Source organism: Trichechus manatus, unplaced genomic scaffold (genome assembly GCF_000243295.1).
Source record: "Trichechus manatus latirostris isolate Lorelei unplaced genomic scaffold, TriManLat1.0 scaffold00137, whole genome shotgun sequence".
In the NCBI taxonomy this organism is placed as follows: domain Eukaryota; kingdom Metazoa; phylum Chordata; class Mammalia; order Sirenia; family Trichechidae; genus Trichechus; species Trichechus manatus.
Window position 1 is genome coordinate 1451413 of NW_004444073.1, and position 20793 is coordinate 1472205.

Below are 20793 nucleotides of genomic sequence, written 5' to 3' on the forward strand. Positions count from 1 at the left end.
AGGAACCATGTCAGTTTGTTTTCAGCTCTGCCTGGCCCAGTGCCTGGTATACAGAAGGAGCTCAAGAAATACTGTGTTCAAGTTCCCCTGCTTAGTAGCTACATATTTGGCAAGGCACTTCACCTCTCTGAGTCTCCATTTGCTCCTCTGCAAAATGAGAGTAATAATTTCCACAGCTATGAGTTGTTTTAAAGTTTGAATGAGATAATAATGTATACAAAAACACTTTGAAAAGGGCAGCGCACACTCTAGCAACTTGATGAATTATTAATGCCCCTCCTCAGGGTCAAAAAGGAAGTGTAGTGACATGGACTCCAGCTCTGACGACCGCCAGGTGCTTCCCCAGCTTTTCAGGGCGGTATGGGCTTCAGACGAAAGGGAAATCTAATAGACTGCTCGCTGCGGTTGGCTGCATTTCCCTCCAGCACAGATATAGTTATAATTAGAGTTTCAAGAGTGCTGTTTCATTTCAAAAGGATTCCGTGGCACTGTTTGTAATCCGCCTGAGGTCTGTGGACAGAAGCAGGTCCCCGTGGCAGGTGTTTCTATTCGGCCTGTTTGCTTCGTTCTCTACAACATCAGGAGTGTCTGTTTCTATTACACTCATTACTTTCAGAGGCCAGGTGAGAAGCTTCTGTCCATATGTGAGACTTCAGATGGTGACCACTGAGCAAAATGCGTAGCTCACTCTCACTCTCATCACTGCCTAAAAGCACAGCGGCTTGGACAAACTCCCTTTACCACGCCAGACCTTTTATTAGCAGCCAGAGAATAGACTGTAATGAAAGGAATTACTCTGCCCATGCATCTCTCCCAGAGAAAACATTCTTTAGCCTGTCAAGGCAGTGAAACCTCTTATTAGACACTGCAGAAAAGTCAATTTCTCCACTCTCGCCTCTAAAGGATACAGGACAAGGCTCACTGCAGCTCCTAAACTAATAATCCAACTGGAGGGGAGTGAGTTGAGCTGGCTGGAGATGGGCGGAGACAGCCAGGTAGGTAGCAGGACTCTAAATCAAAGTCCAGACCAACCTGGGCGTTCACGTATTCCAGACCCTGTTACCTACTTTGTGCTGGGCCCTTTTGATCATAATAACTCTTCCCTAGGCAAAGTGATGACAGTGGTAAGATTCACCCAGTCTTCAGAGGCAGCCTACTTTTTTTGTTGTTGTTGTTCCATTTTATCTATCTAATGATTTTCCAGTTTTAGCCAGCGGTGTTAGAAACCATGAAAGTTGTAAAAGATCTTGACGGGATTTCTCTGAGTAAGCCTGTAAGTTATAAAGAGGCAGGTTGGTCTCTTTACCTCCATTCTTCTAAGCCGTGGATTAAAACAAACACACAACACATGTGCTGGAGTTGACTTTTCAGAGACTGGGAAACAGTGTGCAAGGTTGTTGATCACTGGGTCACTGCGAATGGAGACTCCTCAAGGAAAAATTCCAGGAAGAGTTCCTTTATCCTCCGTGCTCACCCAATATTCCTGCTACACTTAACCAATTCTGGGTTTCCAATTCTTGCATTTCATCAAGCTAATTATGCCATTGGGTCCTTGGGTGGTGCAGCTTGCTCTCAGCTATTAACCAAAAGGTTGGCCATTCAAACCCACTCAGCAGCACTGTGAAAGAAAGGCTGTGCAATCTGCTTCTGTAAAGATTACAACCAAATAACCCTATGAAACTGAGTTCTACTCTGTAACACATGGGGTCACCAAGAGTCAGAATCAACTCAATGGCATAGGTTTTTTCTTTTATTATGCTATTGATTTAAGATACTCTATTATTTTAGGTACCAGTGAGAAAGAAAATGTGCCACTAATTAAACTATGAAAAAATGGAGAAACATACGTTGGTCTTTCAAGCAGCAAGTCTTTGCAAGTCTTGTTTCTCTTCTGGGAACAACTTTTCTCCCACATGCTCTACCTTAACTAGTACCACTTGCCATTGAGTTGATTCTGACTCTTGGTGACCCCATGTATGTCAGAGTAGAACTGTGCTCCAGAGGATTTTCAGTGGCTGATTTTTCAGAAGTAGATCACTAGACTTTTCCTCCAAGGAGCTGCTGAGTGAACTCAAACTGCCAAACTTTCATTAGCAGATGAGCACATTAACTGTTTGCACCACTCAGAGACTTCTGCTCTGCCTTAGAGTCTCTTCAAAGTCACACCTCAGCTAGCATTTTCTTGATACTCACCATCCAGTTTATGTGAATTTGAGAACTATATTGTGAGCTCCCTGTGGAAAGGGATTATATTCTGTTTGTCTAGGTATGGACCAGTAATGTGAAACTTGCCTCCAAAAATGGAGGGTGCCGAGAGACCAAGAAAGAGATGAGCAACTCCAAAGTGGCGGCAAAGGAGTTTCTTAGGGAGACTTACAGATGAGGCAAGTCCTGGGCAGCCGCAGAAACAAAGCAGATCTCCACGTCCCACATGGGAGGGCAGAGGTTTTATAATGGTGGTGGACAGCAGTGGCTACATGCCAGGGACTTACATAAAGATGACTTAGCAAGCTGTAGTGAACTAGGACCACATGAAGGCACTTATGTTTGGACTTGCAAAGCCTGTTTCCCCTTCACTGTTCATCTGGGCATGCATCAAAGCCTAGTACAGTTTCTTGCAAAGAACAGGTGCTCATTAACTATTGGTTGAATGCACGCTTCTTTTGTTAAAGCCAGCCTCCTCTGATATTTAGGCAAAATATACATGGCTTTTGCTCCATGAGGGAGAAAACAAAGCAACTGGCAGAGCTTCTCTAGCTCTACGTCTAGGCTTCCATAGGTTTTTTTCATGCATGTCTCCATGAAGAGGCGGTCCATTCCCCACTGATACACAAGGTATTTCCCATAAGTATTTTCCTTCACTTGTCCATTCAGTAAATGTGTTCTGAACTCATGAAGAAAGCGTGGTGGCCCTAGAGTGGAACAATAAGTCATTGATCTTGCCCTCAAATAGGGTGATGTGTAGAGGACAGGAAGTCAGAACAGCAGTTAATACCCGTCCAATGAGTAAGAAGTACTCAGGCAAAGGAGAGGAGGATGCCATGAATTCTGATTAGGGAAAGAAAGTGAGGTTTCACAAGGATTATGGAGTTTGAGGAGAACCTTGAACAATTCATAGACACTCATTCAGCAAAGGAGGGGGTGGTAAAAAATAGCACACAGAAACACCCAGATCCTTTCGAGGGGGTGGTGCAATGAACTCATTCACAGACTATGGGACTCTTCTGAGTGGAGTAACGTGCTTATTTCTGATCCCTCCAAATAGTTGGTTTCTCAAAGACTCATCACTTAGGAGAAACACTGAGGCAGCACAACAACCAATAATTATCCTTGTGTGCTCCTTTGTCACACTTACCTCAGCAGAAAAATGGCTTCAAGTCTATTATCACCCCAAGATCCTCCCTCCATCCACTTATCCTTTAATATATAATTTATTCTACTCTCACAATGCATCTGGAACTATGAAGGGCACATCCTGAATGCTCCTATTTCACTTAAATTATCCAGATTGTTTTCCGTTTTCTTCTTTCCTTTAAAGGTGCAAATTGAAAATATTCTGGATAATTAGAAACTATATTAAGCCATGTCTGGAGTAATCATGGTTTTCCACAATTTTTAAAAAGGTGTGTGAAATGATAACCACGACAGGCTAGGTCTCAGGCATAATTCACAGTGGAATCTCCTCTGCTTGGTGTATGTGCCAGGTCTCCCAGTTTTATTGCCAAATCTCCACCCCTATAATGCTTCAAATCCACTCTGGGCTCCGAACATGTGGCTCATTGACACGATGCTGTATAAAGTAATTGCTACTCGAGTTCTCAACTCCACCTCCACCATGTTTTTCTTTGATTCTGAGCCGCACATAGTGACAATTTGCTACAGAATTTGTTGTTTGGCTCAAACGAGAACACTGGTCGTTTCACATCAGAAGGAGAGGTAGAGTAATGTCTTGTAATGAGATTGTAACAGATAGTAAAGAACATCACCAAGAGGACCAAGCTAGGAAGCAAGGACAGGTGCATCCATTAAGCATTTCCTAAGGACACTTCCAGAGGGATGCCAGTGGCTCAGTGTAGAATTCTTGACTTCCATGTGGGAGACCTGGGTTTTATTCCCAGCCAATGTACCTCATGCAGCCACCTCCCATCTCTCTGTCAGTGGAGGCATGCTTGTTGCTATGATGCTGAACAGGTTTCAGCAGAGCTTCCAGACTAAAATGAACTAGGAAGAAAGACCTGGAGATTTACTTCCAAAAATCAGCCTATGAAAACTCTATGGCACAGGACTGGCCAGCATTTTGTTCTGTTGTTCATGGGGTTGCAATGAGTTGGCAATGATTTGACAGCAGCTCACAACAGCAACAACATGAAGACTTCCTGCAACCAACAACTGAAATGTTACTCAGGTGGCTTTGAAGTCAGTTCATTTCAAGTCAGCAAATTTTCCTTGCCTCCAGCCTCCAGACCAGACACTGTGCCAGGCTCTGAAAGCTAGAGATGAGTGAGGGCTCATTCTTGTCCTCAAGAAACTTATGGTCTATGGGGCAAAACATTTATAAATGAAGTTCAGGAAGGCCAGGTAACTTGTTCAAAGTCACACAGTAAGTGACTGATCCAGGATTTGAACCTAAGTCTGTTTCATTTCAAAGCCTCTCTATTTTCAACTGTGCCACATTGCATTCTCTTATTACATTTCAATGTCATTATTTACAATTGCTTTCCAAGTTGCAACTGCTGAAATTTAGCTCCATCTAGACTTAATAGGTAGATGATTATCAGAGACATAAATCAAGGTGTAAAAGTATATTATAAATGTTGAAAATATTCACGTGTATTAAATATATTTTATATACATATACAAGTGAAATGGTTATCTGAGTGATGTTTATTATGTTTTTATATTGTTCTGTATTTTTTAATGTTCTACAATGAAATTGTATTACTTTATGTTTTGAAAAGTTATTTTTAAAGTAAAATAAAATATATGTTGAAATGTTTTTGAGACCAAAAAGTGCTAATAAGTAACAGCTACCAAATTCATTGCAATGTAATATAAACCCTCAAGTGCCACGGATTAGGTTAAAACCTCCCTTAGTCAGTCTACCTTGATGGTTGACGAGGTTAAATGTACCAGAATGTGGGTGCTCCTCAGAGCTCAGCAAGACTGTGATTATGAAGACCGTTCTATCTCAGATTTGGAGAGTCCATCTTTGCCCAGCTTGATCTGAGGGTGCCGAACAGTTGAGGCCAAAGCTTCATCAGGCATCACAGTGTCTAGAAAGGTGAAAGTCTCTCGTTTCTTCTAGAAATGCACAACTGTACCATTCACATCTGTTATTAGACACCATTCCTCAGGGAGTCCTGGTAGGAATTTGTTTTTTTATAACATTAAGTATGTGAATATTGGCCCCAGCTCCTTGAGCAGATGAACAATCGTAAATTAACTGCTGGGCTGAGGCTCCCTGGAACTTCATGCTGGATGTAAGGCTTCCTTTGCCTTCTTATAAATAGATCCCTGCTAAGTGCCTTCTCTTCTTATCTCAATCGGGCCTATCAACTTCCTCTCACAGACTTACTGATCTTTGACCAACCCTTGTGTATAGAAGAAAAATAAATCCCATCCGTTGGAAACGGGAGCAGGTCAGGAGATCGAGGCTGATGATAGAAACTTCAAGGAATGTAGGCCTAGCTGCTGAGACTTCACAATTAACATTTATCAAGGGACTGAAGAAGTATATTCCTAACTTAATGCAAGGATCTTTCCAGACATCTATTGTATTGCTACATGTTTCAAGCAGTGTGCTTTGTAGCTGTGAGGCAAAATAATATTTTATAATATGTTGTGATTTCAAAGGTGTACTCATTTTCACTATTACCTCATTTAATCATCACAGTAGCCCTATGGAAAGATATTATTATCTACTTTGCAACAAGGCAGAGCCCTGACTGCATAGTGGTTAAGTGCTATGGCGGCAGTTCAAATCTACCAGCTTCTCCTTGGAAACCCTATGGGGAAGTTCTACTATGACCTGTACGGTCACTATGAGTCAGAATCAACTTGATGGCAATGGGTTTGTTCGTTTGCAACAAGAAAGCCAAGCTTAGAAAGGCTAAGTGGTGAGTCCAAGATCTTAAGACCAGGACTCAATTCCAGGTCTTTTGCCTCCAAATGCTATACAATTTCCACCATTTTTCTGTAACTAAAATTTTGACCCGATTATGGAAGCTCCATAGACACTTCCAAACTCCCTGAGGGACTGAAATGCTGGGCAGAGGGCTGTGGGGACCGTGGTCTCGGGGAACATCTAGCTCATTTGGCATAACACAGTTGCTTAAGACAATGTTCTACATTCTACCTTGGTGAGTAGTGTCTGGGGTCTTAAAAGCCTGTGAGCAGCCATCTAAGATACTCCACTGGTCTCACCCCTTCGAGAGCAAGAGACAATGAAGAAAACAAGATACAAGGAAAAGATTAGTCCAAAGGACTAACGGACCACAACTACCACAGCCTCCACCAGACTTCAGTCCAGTACAGCTAGATGGTGCCCAGCTACCGCCACTGACTGCTCTGACCGGGATCACAACAGCGGGTTCCAGACAGAGCTGGAGTAAAATGTAGAACAAAATTCTAACTCACAAAAAAAGACTAGACTTAGTGGCCAGACAGAGACTGGAGAAACCCCGAGAGTATGACCCCCAGACATCCTTCTAGCTCAGTAATGAAGTCACTCCCAAGGTTCACCATTCAGCCAAAGATTAGACAGCCCCATAAAACAAAACAAGACTAATGGGGCACAACAGTCCAGGGACAAGGACTAGAAGGCAGGAGAGAACAGGAAAGCTGGTAATAGGGAACCCAAGTTTGAGAAGGGACAATGTTGACATCTCATGGGGTTGTTAACCATTGTCATAAAACAATATGTGTACTGTTTAATGAAAAACTATTTGTTCTGTAAACCTGCATCTAAAGTACAATAAAAAATAAAAAATTAAATTAAAAAAAAATTTGACCAGGCTCACAGAATGATAAATATAGAACAGGAATGATGCTTCTTATAATGAAGCCATCTACTACAAAAAGGAGAAGAAGGGGCTCAAAAGAAACTCATACCTATTGAGTTTCTACTCTGTGCTGGCTGTTCACCATGCACTATCTCATTTAAACATCATCGCTTTCTTCCATATGACCAAAAAGAACCTGCAATTAAGCATTGAATTACTTCTCCAAAGTCACATAGTTCGTAAGTAGCAAAACTGGACTGAGAACCCCAATCTTTCTGACCTGCAAACCCATGATCTTCTCACACTTCACATCTCACTATGTGAACTCACAATGTGTTTATGCACACGGTAAATTTTAAAAGGCAAATGGCAAATAAAAGTTGTCTGTTTTGGAAAGACTAATGTTCTTGAGGAAGAAAGTCCTGGTGATCTACTTCTGAAAACCCAGCCACTGAAAACCCTCTGGAGCAGAGTTCTCTGATACATATCGGGTTGCCATAAATCAGTGTCAGAACTGACTTCACAGCAATGGGTTTGTTTTTTTGGTTTCAGTGTTCTTAAGGACACAAACATACACATCCTTTCTTTCCCTTGAGCTGCCAGCATCGTTTTCTGTGTGACACTGTTGACATGGTCTTTGCTCCCTTGTAGGATGCGTGGTGGTGGTGTCTGTCATTGAACAGCTTGCTCAGGTCCGCAACTCTACAGCCCAGGCTGCCATGGAGAGACTGTGCAGCTACCTGCCTGGTAAGTACAGAAAGGGTCACTCAGTGGTGGGCTTGCTTTTCCTCTCACTCATGAGACATAATGAGTGAATCTGTATCCTGTATGCGCTGATGGAGGAGAGTCTCCTTGTGTTATTTCTGTGACTTGATATTGTTATGGGGCTCATAAAAATTTTAAAAACAAAATACTCTAGGCATTTCCTCTCTGCCATTCATTTTCCATTGTGACAGAAGAAAATCGTTGTGGACATTTAGGGAATAAAATGTTGAATGTTCAATTGTTTTATGTGTCACATTCATTACGATTTTACCATCTGGTGATCATTGTCTTAAGTACTATGAAGGGCAAAATAATGAATAATTTTCAATGATTTTATTTGAACTTGACCACATATGCATGCACAGATGCACACACGTCCATAACAGCACAGAGCATTAGGCTAGGAAGACACCTGATCTCAAACTCTCAAATGGGAAAATAATCTCGAAAATTATGTTTATTTTACCTGGAACTCAATGAATTGGATATGGCAAAAAAGGAACTGATTGGTGGTTCCAACAAGTATTGTATTTGTTTTTTGCTCTCAACAGAAAGAAAATATTAATTCTATTTCCCCTATATAATACTGTTATGTAAAAAGTCATAGTGAATAAAATTCTTTGAGAGTCAAATTTTCATTCACTTGATGGGACCTAATTAGTTAAGGATGCCAACATTACTTTTTCTGCTAAGTCAGGTAGTTGGACCAATGGCTATTATACCTTTGATTTGTATAAAACACTGGGCAATAGCACCATAGTATTTTCAGAGAATTTATTGCATAGTCATGATATGCATTCACAGGCTGATTTTTTTTGCAATGAAAAACTAAAGACTAGGAGATAATAATGTATAAACACATAAGAGAGCCCCGGTGGCTCAGTGGTTAAGTGCTTGGCTGCTAACTGAAAGGTCGGCGGTTCAAACCAACCAGCTACTACGCAGGAGAAAGACCTGGCAGTCTGCTCTCCTAAAGATGACAGCTTACGAAACCCTAGGGGGCAGTTTTACTTTGTCCTAGAGGGTCACTATGAGTCAGAATCTACTCAATGGCAACAAGTTTGGTTTTTATTTTTTTTATGTTTACAATGCCCCCAAACTGACCATTGATTGCTAAGATTTTGACATGTTTGCGTCAAGTCTTTCTTCTATGGATTTCAAACCTGGCAGATAAACTTGAAACACCCCTTGGCCTCCCCTCACCCCAAGTTTCACTCTCCTCCTGCCTCCCTAGAGACAACCGCTATCATGAATTTAATGAGTATCGTGTGTCAAGTTTTATACTTTGACATTCACGTCTATGACCTTTATAAACAATGTATGGTATTCCTTTGTGGGTTTTTTTTTTTTTTTTTTTAACTTTTCTTGGTAAAACAAAACAAGATCTAGAAAACCACACAAAACAAATGTATTGTTCCATCGGTTATTAAAAGGTAAAACCAGAACAGTTGCCACCAAGTAAATTTTGGCTCAATGTGACCCCATGTGCATCAGAGTAGAACTCTGCTCTACAGGGTTTGCAATGGCTGATTTTTCAGAAACAGATTGCCAAGTCTGTTTTCTGAGGCACCTCTGGGTAGACTCAAACCTCCAACCTTTTGGTTTACAGCCAGGCGTGTTAACCATTTGTGCCACCCAGGGATCTATTAAAAGGTGAACACCCTTGTAAACATAGCCCAGGTCAAGAAAGAAAACTCTGCCAGCCCCTGCAGAAGACCTGTCCATCACAACTCTCCTCCCCCCGAAAATAACAACATCCTAAATTTTATGGTAATCATTTTCTTGCATGTCTCTAAAGTTTCCTCACCATTTGGGCCTCCCTGGACACAGTAGTTATTCTTGTCCAATTTTTAAAACTTGGATGGCTCTTTTAATCTACAAGTTTCCTCTCCATCCCTCCATTTTTCTTACAATTAAGCTGTGGAATTTGACTTACAGAGTTTCCCACAGTCTGAGTTTTGTTGATTGCAACTCTTTGGTGTAATGGAATCTGTTTCTCCATGCTCTGTTTTTCCTGACAACTGGCATCTGCAACCAAAGGCTTAATCGGTCTCCAGTTTGATTCCTTTCATCAGACTATGATTGGAGGTGTTTTCTTTCATCCGAAGGCCATCCATCATAAGTGGTTTTCTCTTTTTGGGGGGAGGCGGGAGGAGGAAAGATGTTAGCAGCTATTCATGCTTGATGGCTATTGTTGGATACCCTCAAGTCAATTCCGATTCATAGCGACCCTCGTGACAGAATAGAACTACCCCATAAGGTTTTCTAGGTTGCAGTCTTTAGGGAAGCAGATCGCCAGGTCTTTCTCTCTTAGAGCCACTGGGTGGACCGGAATTGCCAACTTTTCAGTTAGCAGCCAAGCGCTTAACCACTGTGCCACCAGTGCTCCTTAATTCATTGGGTATTGCAAAATGATGATATTCTAACCTATTATTTCTTTTTCGTTTATTAGTTGAAATCCATTAGAAACACCTTCCCTCATCTGCTGTTGGTCACCCAGTGGTACTCTTCATACAGAAAAGGCAGGATAAATGCTTGATTCTTTCCCTGTATTTACCAGTTTTCAAAATAACGTCGTGGTTTCCTATCGTCTTCCTAAGGTGATCAATTAGTTTTTTTTAATATCTTTATGAAATCATGAATTTAAACATATTTGATGGTTTCAGTCAATTGTAATTATTAGTCTTTTTGAAGCTTCAATTGTCCCATCTTTGTCCAGTGGAAGCCTCTTCAAGTTGGATCCTGAGTTCTTTTGACATGACCCTACGTCATCTTTGGTAATTTCCTTATTAACTGTTATGACAAGGTGTTCCAGCCCTGTTTTGTACATTTCCGTTCCCAGGTTTGACATCAATCATTTCTCTAAGAGCCTTGGTTTGTTTTAGTGAGAAATAGTATTTCTAGACTACCGTCTAGGGGCTCAGGGATGTTATTGGTACTAAGTTGGTCAATCTAGGTGAGACTGAGAGGAAGTATGTGTTTTGACATTTACATATACAATTCTTAAGATAAAATATGTAAAGAGTTCATACTGACACTTGAAATTTAAAATCGGAACTACAAGATTTTTTCCTTAATCTCTTCTGTATCATATCTATATGTCCTCTTTCCACACTGAAAGACCTAGTTCTCAAGGACAAAGGGATTGACAGAATTAGTATATTCCATTAATACTCATTTACCTATTGCTCATTACATACACAACAGTCTCAGAATTACAATTCTGATACTACCAGTATCAATAAAATTTATAATTATTGAGAGAGTTAAAATTATTTTTTGTGTAAGTGTTTCCCATTTTGCCCTCATTTTTAATAGTTGTACTATATTATATGAGGAACCCTGGTGGCACAGTAGTTAAGAGCTTGGCTGCTAATCAAAAGGTAGGCAGTTCAAATCCACCAGCAGCTCCTTGGAAATGCTATGGGGCAGTTCTAGTCTGACCTATAGGGTCACTATGAGTCGGAATTCACTCAATGGCAACGGGTTTGGTTTTTTTGGTTTATGTTTTCTGAGCATACAGCATTACATACAAGACTCATTCCCTTTAGACTTAGTTCTACCAGCAACTATATGATTAATGTTCACCACCGGCCCTTAGGTAGATGTCTCTCTAGGCAGTGTCGTCTGAGGCTCTTTCCTTGAAGGATTCATGGAGACAATATTTCCTGAACTCGTGCATGTTTGATAACAGACAGTCTGAGTCTAGTATACCCTTTATACTTGAAAGTCAATGTTTTTCTGGATATAAAATCCTTGGCACACATTTCTTTCCCTGAGTATTTTAAATATGCTACTAGAAAGTCTAATGGTAATCTAATTTTCTTTTTCTTATATGTCACTTACTGTTTTTGTCCAAAGCATTTTTTTTCATTTTCTATAAAGTTGAGTAATTTAACTTGAATACATCTCATTGTTTATAGTTCTGAATTGATATTCTCAAGCATGCAGTGTGACCTCTCAATATATGTGGTTTCAAATATATATATGTGTGTGTGTGTATTTTTAATATATATATTTTTTAATTTCAGGAATGTTTTCTTGATTAAAATTTGTATTCAATCCTGTTTCCTTGATTTGGTTTTATTCTTCAGGAAAATCTACTACCCACATTTCCAATCTTCTTTGCCTGTCTTCAATATTTTGCCTATTGTTTTAATACTTTTCTTTTTTCATTCTTTTTTGATCTTAAAAATCTTCTTTTTGCCTTTTGTTCTCGTTAGTCATTGTATTTTGTATTCACTTCTTCTTGTGTTCATTGTGGTTTAGTCTTCTTTTCTAAAATAATTTTTAATTCTTCCCTGAGTTCTCATATTCCATGTCTGAATTTTTCTAATTCTGATCTATGCCATCCTTTTATGTCTTGTATAATTTTATTAATGCCTCTTAGCTCATTTTTAAATAGTGTGTTATGTTTAAATCTTTTTTGTTTGTTTTTTGGCATAACTTCTGGCATGCTTTTGCTATCTGTGGGGATGCTATTCTGTTCTTTCTTCCTTTTTTCCTTATAATAACTTTGCATGGGAGTTGACCTAGATACATTTCTATTGCTCATTTTTATGTGAAATGAGTTTTCCCAAACTCTTAGAAAGGGAAGTAGCTTAGGGTAGTTTTTCTAAATGCACATAGCTCCTTCTTCTGTTGTTTTTGTGTAGTGTTTTAAAATATGGCATTTAAGAGAATGGAAAACAAACCACAGACTGGGATAGAACATTTGCAAAAAATATATCTGATAAAAGACTGTATCCAAAGTATACAAAGAACTCTTAAAACTCAACAGTAAGAAGACAAACAGCCCAATGACCAAATGGGCAAAAGTTCTAAAGAGCTGCCTCACTAAAGAAGATATGTGATGGCAGATAAGCGTATGAAAACATGCTCAGTCTCATATGTTGTTAGAGAATTGCAAATTAAAATGGCAATAAGATATCACTACACATGTGGCTAAAATACAAAACACTGACAACACAAATGCTGGTGAGGATGGGGAGCAAAAGAAACTCTCATTCATTGCTGGTGGGAATACAAAATAGCACAGCCACTTTGGAAGATGGTCTGGCAGTTTCTTCTAAAGCTAAGCATAAGTTTACCATGTAATCCACCAATCACGCTCCTAGGAATTTACCCAAACTAGTTACAAAATGTATGTTCACATAAAAAAAACCCACACACCAATACTTACAGAAGCTTAATTCGTAACTGCCAAAAATTAGACGCAACCAAGATAGGTGAATGGATAATCTGTGGTATATCCATATGATGCAGTATTCTTAAGCAAAATAAGTAAATAAGCTTTTAAGCTATGGAAAAACAATTGAAGAACCTTAAATACATATTGCTAAGTGACAGAAGACAACCTAAAAAAGCTACATACCATATGACTCTGACAATATGACTTTCTGGAAATGGGCAAAGCTATAGAGACAGTGAAAAGATGAATGGCTGCCAGGGATTCAGAAGGAAAAGGGAGAGGGATGAATAGGTGGAGCACAGAGCATTTTCAGGGAAGTGAAACTATTCTGTATAATACGGTAATGGTGGACACATGGCGTTACACATTTATCAAAACCCATGCGACTGTACAATACAAACAGTGAGCCCTAATGTAAACTATGAACTTTAGTTTCATTGATTGTAACAAATGAACCACTTGGAGGCAAGATGGTACTAATGGGAGAAACAACGCGCAGGGGGAAGAAGGGGCATGTTGGAACTCTCCCCACTTTCTGTACAAGTTTTTTTTTTTTGTAAACTTCAAACTACCTTAAAAAATAAAGTCTATTTCAGTGTTAAAACACAATATGGCAGTTTGCTTCCTGAGATCTCCTGATTCGGTTCTCCCTCCCTCTTTTATCTGGACTTTTTCTTTGCTTTGCTTATATCCAGCTCAATTTTTACTCTACTTCCAGTGTTTTCTCCTCAGTGTGGGCTCTGTCCTGGACGGATGGGTCAGTTTCTGGAGTCTGTAGGTGGCAGACCACTCTAGCCCCTTTAGTTGTTCTAACCATGGGCCCCTTGCACTCCTCTGGTACTGTAGTGGGCAAAACCGTACCCATCTTCAGCTGCTTTTCTCAAATGGGCCCACCATGGTTTCCAGTCAATACCTACTGGCTGTTTTGTAATTCCCCTATTTTCAGGTTCATCCGACATCCCATTGCTTCCCTCCGCTTTCTCCCACACCGACCCTGGTAAGCCACAAGCCTTGTGGCTGTTGGCGGTTGTCCTCACCTAATTGTGCTTTCCACCACCGGTCTATCAGTTTGTCCTACTGTGGTGGCTTGCATGTTGCTATGATGCTGGAAGCTATGCCATGGGTATTTCAAACGCCAGCAGGGTCACGCATGGTGAACAGGTTTCAGCAGAGCTTCTAGACTAAGACAGACTAGAAGGAAAGGCCTGGTGATCTACTTCCAAAAATCAGCCATTGAAAACCCTACGGATCACAGCAAAAGATTGTCCAGTATAGTGCTAGAAGATGAGGTTGAAAGGTACTCAAAATACACAGTGACTTCAACAATGGACTCGAGTATAACAACGATCATGAAGATGGAGCAGGACCCAGCAATGTTCATTCTATTGTACATGAGATCGCTACAGGTCAGGGCCGTCTTGAAAGCAACTAACAAAAACAACAAATTGTATTTTGGAGTTCTCCGGGATACCTTATCAATTAGTTTTGTTATAACTGTTGTCTGTGGGTTTTTGGTTTTGCTACCTAGTTACTCTGTCTATTTTGTGGGGACGGGTGGGAAGGATGGGAATTCAGAGAGATTCAAAAACGCTTCTGCCTCCACCATAATCTTTCCAGAGTCTTTATTCTGGGTGCTTTAATTTTACATAAATGGTCTACTGTATGTACTGCCTTGCAACTTTCTTTTGTCACTCAACATGATAGTTTTGAGATTTATACATATTAAGACATATAGACTTAGGTCAAACATCTAAATTATTCTGTAGTACTTCACCACGTAAATGTTTCAAATTGTATTTATCCATCCCCCAATTATTTGACATTCACAATCTTTCATAAACCTTACTTTACATGTTTACATCTCGGAGTTGGATAAAGAAAATATGATTAGAAATATTATTACCATTTTACAAAAGAAAATAATGAAGCACAGTCAAAACTATCATTAAAGACTTGTTTTAATTGGTTGCCATTTCTGTGTAATGGACCACGCTGACAGATGTAACAATTTGTACCATTGAGTTTTATTTCCTCTTTTTGGGCAAAGTTGTGTTGTCCAAAGATGAAAGACTGACTAAATATCCTTTTTCCTAGATTAGTTTCTCTTCTTTATGTACTCACAAAACATAAAACAAACCCGAACCAAGATTACTGCTAATCAAGTTACTATCTCGGTTCCTTTGGACTCAGAACAGGAAATTTCAGAGTTTGATGAGGTAAAATGAGAGGCAGGAAAACCAGATTCTGGTGAAACAGAACTTAGCATTTCACCAGGGGTAGCAAGGCAGAGATTTCGGTTTTTAATGGTGGATTGTCTTTTCAACGGGGAGATTTCAAAGGATTAAGTAGGCTATTTTTGGTCATTTTCATTTTATTAATTGAAGTTTTGCTTCCAGTTGGAATACGGTACTCAATTCAGGTTAAAGGCTCTTTACACTTGACAGGCAGAAAGATAGGGTGGGCATCATTGTCCTCATTTTATGAAGTGGAAAACAGTGCACAGAATGGTGAAGTGTGTTGTACGAGGCGGGGGGATGACATAGATAATCTCCTAGTTAACGATTTTTCCTTCCAGAAAACATAATAGGCCCGAACCACAGTGCCTGCTTGAACCCATCATTGCCTTCTGTCTGGTAAGCCAGGAGAATGGGGGCAGAAAAGGTGGATTGATGCACATCAGCACAGTTGGTACAGTGAAACCTGTGAGAGCTGGAACTCGACGGGACTGCCGTGTCTTGTCTTTCCGGGTCTTGCAAATTTTTCATCTTTGACGGGGTGCAGTCTTACCACTTTTCTATCACTTGTTTTAGTGGAAAATATTTTAGTTTTCCTTCTCTACCTTACACAGGTGCCGGCTTTCATAAGTTTTTACTGTATTTATAAAATTATTTTTAAGTAGTATTGCTTTTACCTCTAAAGCTAAACAAGTGCAGAAAGCATAAGCTTCACCGAGAAAGCATGTAAGGAACATTCTTGAGAATAATCACTCGGTAAATCATCTTGGCCTTTCCTGTGCCTGCAAAAGACAATTTTTGGAATTCTGCAAAGCATTTCCGACCTTCCGTTTCACCCTCTGCTTTTGCCTCCGGCTCTCATTAGTAAACACCTTGGAAGAACCTCAGAATTGTTAATGGGAAAATGATTAATGGAATCATTCTCACCAGGGGTCAGCAGAATCTTATGCCCTGAGAGTCTTGCTAGAACTTCACTTTCTTGGGTTACCTAGGCAGAAAGCTTACCTCCATGGAGTGTGGTAGTTAAAAACTCGTGTAGACTTAAAATGAGGAAGGCATCTCTTCTCATATTCTGTAAGTACTGAATCTCTACATGCATCCTAAAAACTGTAGCCACAAAATTAAATGTGTGGCCATTGTTTCACTGTGTTTCAAATGTCTCATTCGTAGTTAGAGTAGATAACAATACCTGCCATACTTGAGGTAGGTAAGGCATCAGATAGAATGTCCTAAATGTCTTGAAATGTATATAACAAATAGCATGGATTTTGGAGTACAAGGCTTTTAACTTCAGCCAAACCACTTACTGTGTCTGTGATCTTAAGTGAGTCTTAAGCTCTCTAAACCTCAATGTTCTTCTTGCCTATAGAATAAGGATAAAAAGAACTAATTTCTCAAAAGATTCGTAAGAGAAAGGAAACAGTGAAGGTGACTTACATGACTTACAACATGAAAGTGACTTACAAATTGGAATGATTTATGTTTTATCTACACACGCACTTCAAATCGGTTTGAACTGGTTCAGTCATGGCTAATGAAGCGAAATCAGAACAGATACAAATTTTTAAAAGTTGGGTGAAGTGGAATGATAAGTGGAACAGGACAAATTACAGGTCAAAGCCCTAGAGTGGGGAACTCGGAAGAGGCATAGAAAGCCCTTTCAGGAGCCTGATGCAGGCGATTGGATTATTGTCAGGACTATGGAGAGCTACACGCATTCAGAGTGGCATGGTCGACCACCACCTTTGAGTGGGGCACCACTGTTTCTGACTCTGCCAGTCAAGAGATTTGGCTGGTGTGTAGTGTGCACGCTGCCCCTGTTTTCTAAAAGGGAGATTAAGTTTCTAGCAGGCTTTGACCCATAATTTTTTTCATTCTGCCTAGTATTCCGCTTCACTCACATTTAAAAAATTTGCTCCATTGGGGTTTTGCTTCATTGTCCAGGAACCAAGCAGAACCAGTTTGAAGCCCTAATATACACATAATGTATGATGATTACACAATTGACCCTTTTTATCTACCATTGTTGTTTGGAATGCCACACTTTTTTTTCTTTCCTCTCTATGGTATTCCAAGTCCTTACTTTTAGAATTTGTAGAAATAAAGTGCTCTTGTACTTTCCTGGGCAACTTTGTTCTTAGGTGCTGTTGAGTCAATTTCAACTCATAGCAACCCCATGTGACAGAGTAGAACTGCCCTATAGTGTTTTCTTGGCTGTAATCTTTATGAAAACAGATCGCCATGCCTTTCTTCCATGGTACAGCTAGATGAAAAAAACAAAACAAACCATTTGCTGTCGAGTCAATTCCGACTCGTAGCAACCCTATAGGACAAAGTAAAACTGCCCCATAGTGTTTCCAAGGAGTGGCTGGTAGATTCAAACTGCTGACCTTTCGGTTAGCAACCGAGCTCTTAACCACTGCACCACCGGGGCTCTGCACTGCTAGTTGGGTGGGTCCAAACCACCAGCCTTTAGATTAGCAGCCAAACGTTTAAAGTTTGTGCCACGAGAGCTCCTTGGCCAACCTTAGGTAGGTTAATATCAATATATTAATGCCAATCTTTTCATCAGTTTTATTAATAGCAGTCAGGTTACCTTCTGATCATAGTTATCTGGGAATTTTCTCGCTCTTTCCAGAGACTTTTGCATATTTATACAATAAACTTCCATGTGAATCTTAATATTTAGCTCACAGAGGTCCAAATCATGTCCTACATTAACTACTGCTTGAGGGGTCTCCCACACTAACAATCACAGAATCCATTTGAGGAAACTAATTGGTCAGATGGTCCTGCTCAGAGGGTGAGGAGAGCCTTACAGTAGCCATTCACTTTGACTTGAGCAAAACGGAATTAAACACACACACACATACATACCTCTTATCACACTAAAAAGAAGATGAATTTTCTCTGCCTTTCAGCCAACACTGCAAGTCTATCGAAGAACACTGTAATGTCAGTTTTTAAATTGCTCTGCTCTAGGCTAAACTTTCATTTTACTTGAATCCACAATCAATGCCCATGGAAGCAGCAGTCAAGAAATCAAACGACGTACTGCATTGGGCAAATTTGCTGCAAAAGATCTCTTTACAGTCTCGAAAAGCAAAGATGTCACCTTGGGACTAAGGTGTGCCAGATCCAAGCCATGGTATTTTCAATCACCTCATACACAGGTGAAAGCTGGACAATGAATAAGGGAGATCAAAGAATAATTGATGCCTTTGAATTATGGTGTTGGCGAAGAACACTGAATATACAACGGACTGCCAGTAGAATGAACAAATCTGTTTTGGAAGAAGTACAGCAAGAATGCTCCTTAGAAGGGAGGATGCTGAGACTTCGTTTTATGTACTTTGGACATGTTATCAGGAGGGACCAGGCCCTGGAGAAGGACATCATGCTTGGTAAAGTAGAGGGTCAGTGAGAAAGAGGAAGACCCTCAACAAGATGTGTTGACACAGTGGTTGCAACAATGGGCTCAAACAAAGCAACGATTGTGAGGGTGGCTCAGGACCAGGCAGTGTTTAGTTCTGGTGTACACAGGGTCGCTGTGAGCTGGAACCGACTCAATGGCACCTAACAACAAGAAGAAGATGTTAAACTAGTTCTACATTAGCAATACTTTAAACTCGCTTTCAAAGTGCCTTGCCAGTTCTCTTAATGTAGAATGTTTCTTACATAATTCTCCAAATTTATAAGGTGCGATAGGGAAGGGGACTAAATCCCACTTCCACATCTTTGAGATGAGCAAACTGAGGCCCAGAGAGAAGACGCAACTTACCCAAGGTCAGAAGGCGGTTAGCTGGTGCTGGAACTTGGCCTTCTTGAAACTCTACGTAGTAGTGCCTCTAAAACGGAACACCCAACAGAGAAGAAATTTTTTTTTTTTACTAAATTTATTAAGGTTTTTAATTAACATACCATACAATTCACCCATTTAAAGTGAACAATTCAATGCCTTTTAGTATATTCACAGAGTGGTGCATCCATCACTACAATCAATTTTAGAATGCTTTTATTAACTCTGAAAGAAACTCTGGAGCCCTGGTGATGTACTGGTTAAGAGCCTGGCTACTAACCAAAGGTGGGCAGTTTGAATCCACCAGCCAATCCTTGGAAACCCTATGGGGCAGTTCTACTCTGTCCTATAGGGTTGCTATGAGTCAGAATTGACTCAATGGCAACGGGTTTGGATTTTTTTTTTTTTTTCTAAAAGAAACCCTGCACCCTTAATGGTCACCCCCCAATTCTCCCATTTCCTCTAGCTCTAGGCAACCACTGATCTACTTTCCAGCTCTATGGATTTTCCTATTCTGTATATTTCGTATAAACAGAATCATAAAATATACGGTCTTTTGTGACTGGCTTCTTTCACCTAGCATAATGTCTTCAATGTTCATCAGTGTTGTAGCATGAATGAGAATGTCATTACTTTTTACAGCTGACTAATATTCCAGTGTATAGCGATACCGCATTTTATGCATCCATTCTTCAGCTGGTGGATGCTGGGGTTGTTTCCACTTTGCGGCTATTATGAATACTGCTACTATGGACATGCATGTACCAGTTTTTGTGTAGGCATATGCTTTCATTTCTCTCTACTCCTAGTATATACTAGGAATGAAATTACTGGATCATATCCTAACTCTATGTTTAACTGTTTGAGGAACTGCCAGGCTGTTTGCCAAAGTGGCTGCACCATTTTACATTCCCATCAGTAATGTATGAGGGTTCTAATTTCTCCACATCCTCTAATACTGGTTATTATTTGTCTTTGATTATTATTGCGCACATCCTAGGGAGCATGAAGTGGTATCCCATTATGGTTTCGATTTATATTTTCCAAATGGGTAATGATGCTGAGCATCTTTTCATGTGTTTATTGGCTGTTTATATATCTCCTCTGGAGAAATGTCTATTAGGACTTTTAAAATTCGATTACTTGTCTTTTTATTATTGAGTTGTAAGAATTCTTTACATATTCTTGTAGCCTATGCAATTCATCAGACGTGTGATTTACAAAAATTTTCTCCCATTCTATGGGTTTTTTTTTTTTTGTGCTTTAGGTGAAAATTTACAGAGCAAATTAGTTTCTCATTAAATGATTAATACACATTATTTTTGTGACATTGGTTGTCAAACCCCAGATGTATCAACACTCTCTCCTTCTCAACCTCGGTTCCCCATTTCCATTCGTCCAGCTATCCTGTCCCTTCCTGCCTTCTCATCTTTGCTTTAGAGCTGGTGTGCCCATTTAGTGTCCTATACATGATTGAACTACGCGTGTTATTGTTTGTTTTATAGGCCTGTCTAATCTTTGGCTCAAGGGTGAATTTCAGGAGTGACTTCAGTACTGAGTAAAAGGGTGTCCAGGGGCTATACCCTGTCTCAATCAGACCAGCGAGTCTGGTCTTTTTTGGGGAGTTTGAATTTTGTTCTATATTTTTCTTCTGCTCTGTCTGGGACCCTCTATTGTGATCCCCGTCAGAGCAGTCAGTGGTGGTAGCCAGGCACCATCTAGCTGTGCTGGACTCAGTCTGGTGGAGGCTGTGGTAGTTGTGGTCCATTAGTCCTTTGGACTAATCTTTCCCTTGTGTCTTTG

General features: G+C 40.1%; 1 protein-coding gene across 2 annotated transcripts in view; it reads left to right on the forward strand.

The window, feature by feature from the left end:
• AOAH (acyloxyacyl hydrolase) overlaps positions 1-20793 on the forward strand; it is a 240538-nt gene that overhangs the window by 21158 nt on the left and 198587 nt on the right. The window contains exon 2 of one of the 2 annotated variants that reach the window (XM_004385300.2): positions 7653-7748. In XM_004385300.2, the coding sequence (XP_004385357.1) occupies positions 7653-7748 (96 nt within the window). Of the gene's footprint in view, positions 1-7652; positions 7749-10246; positions 10367-20793 lie in introns of those variants that run through there. The other variant, XM_023739575.1, reaches the window with a different exon arrangement.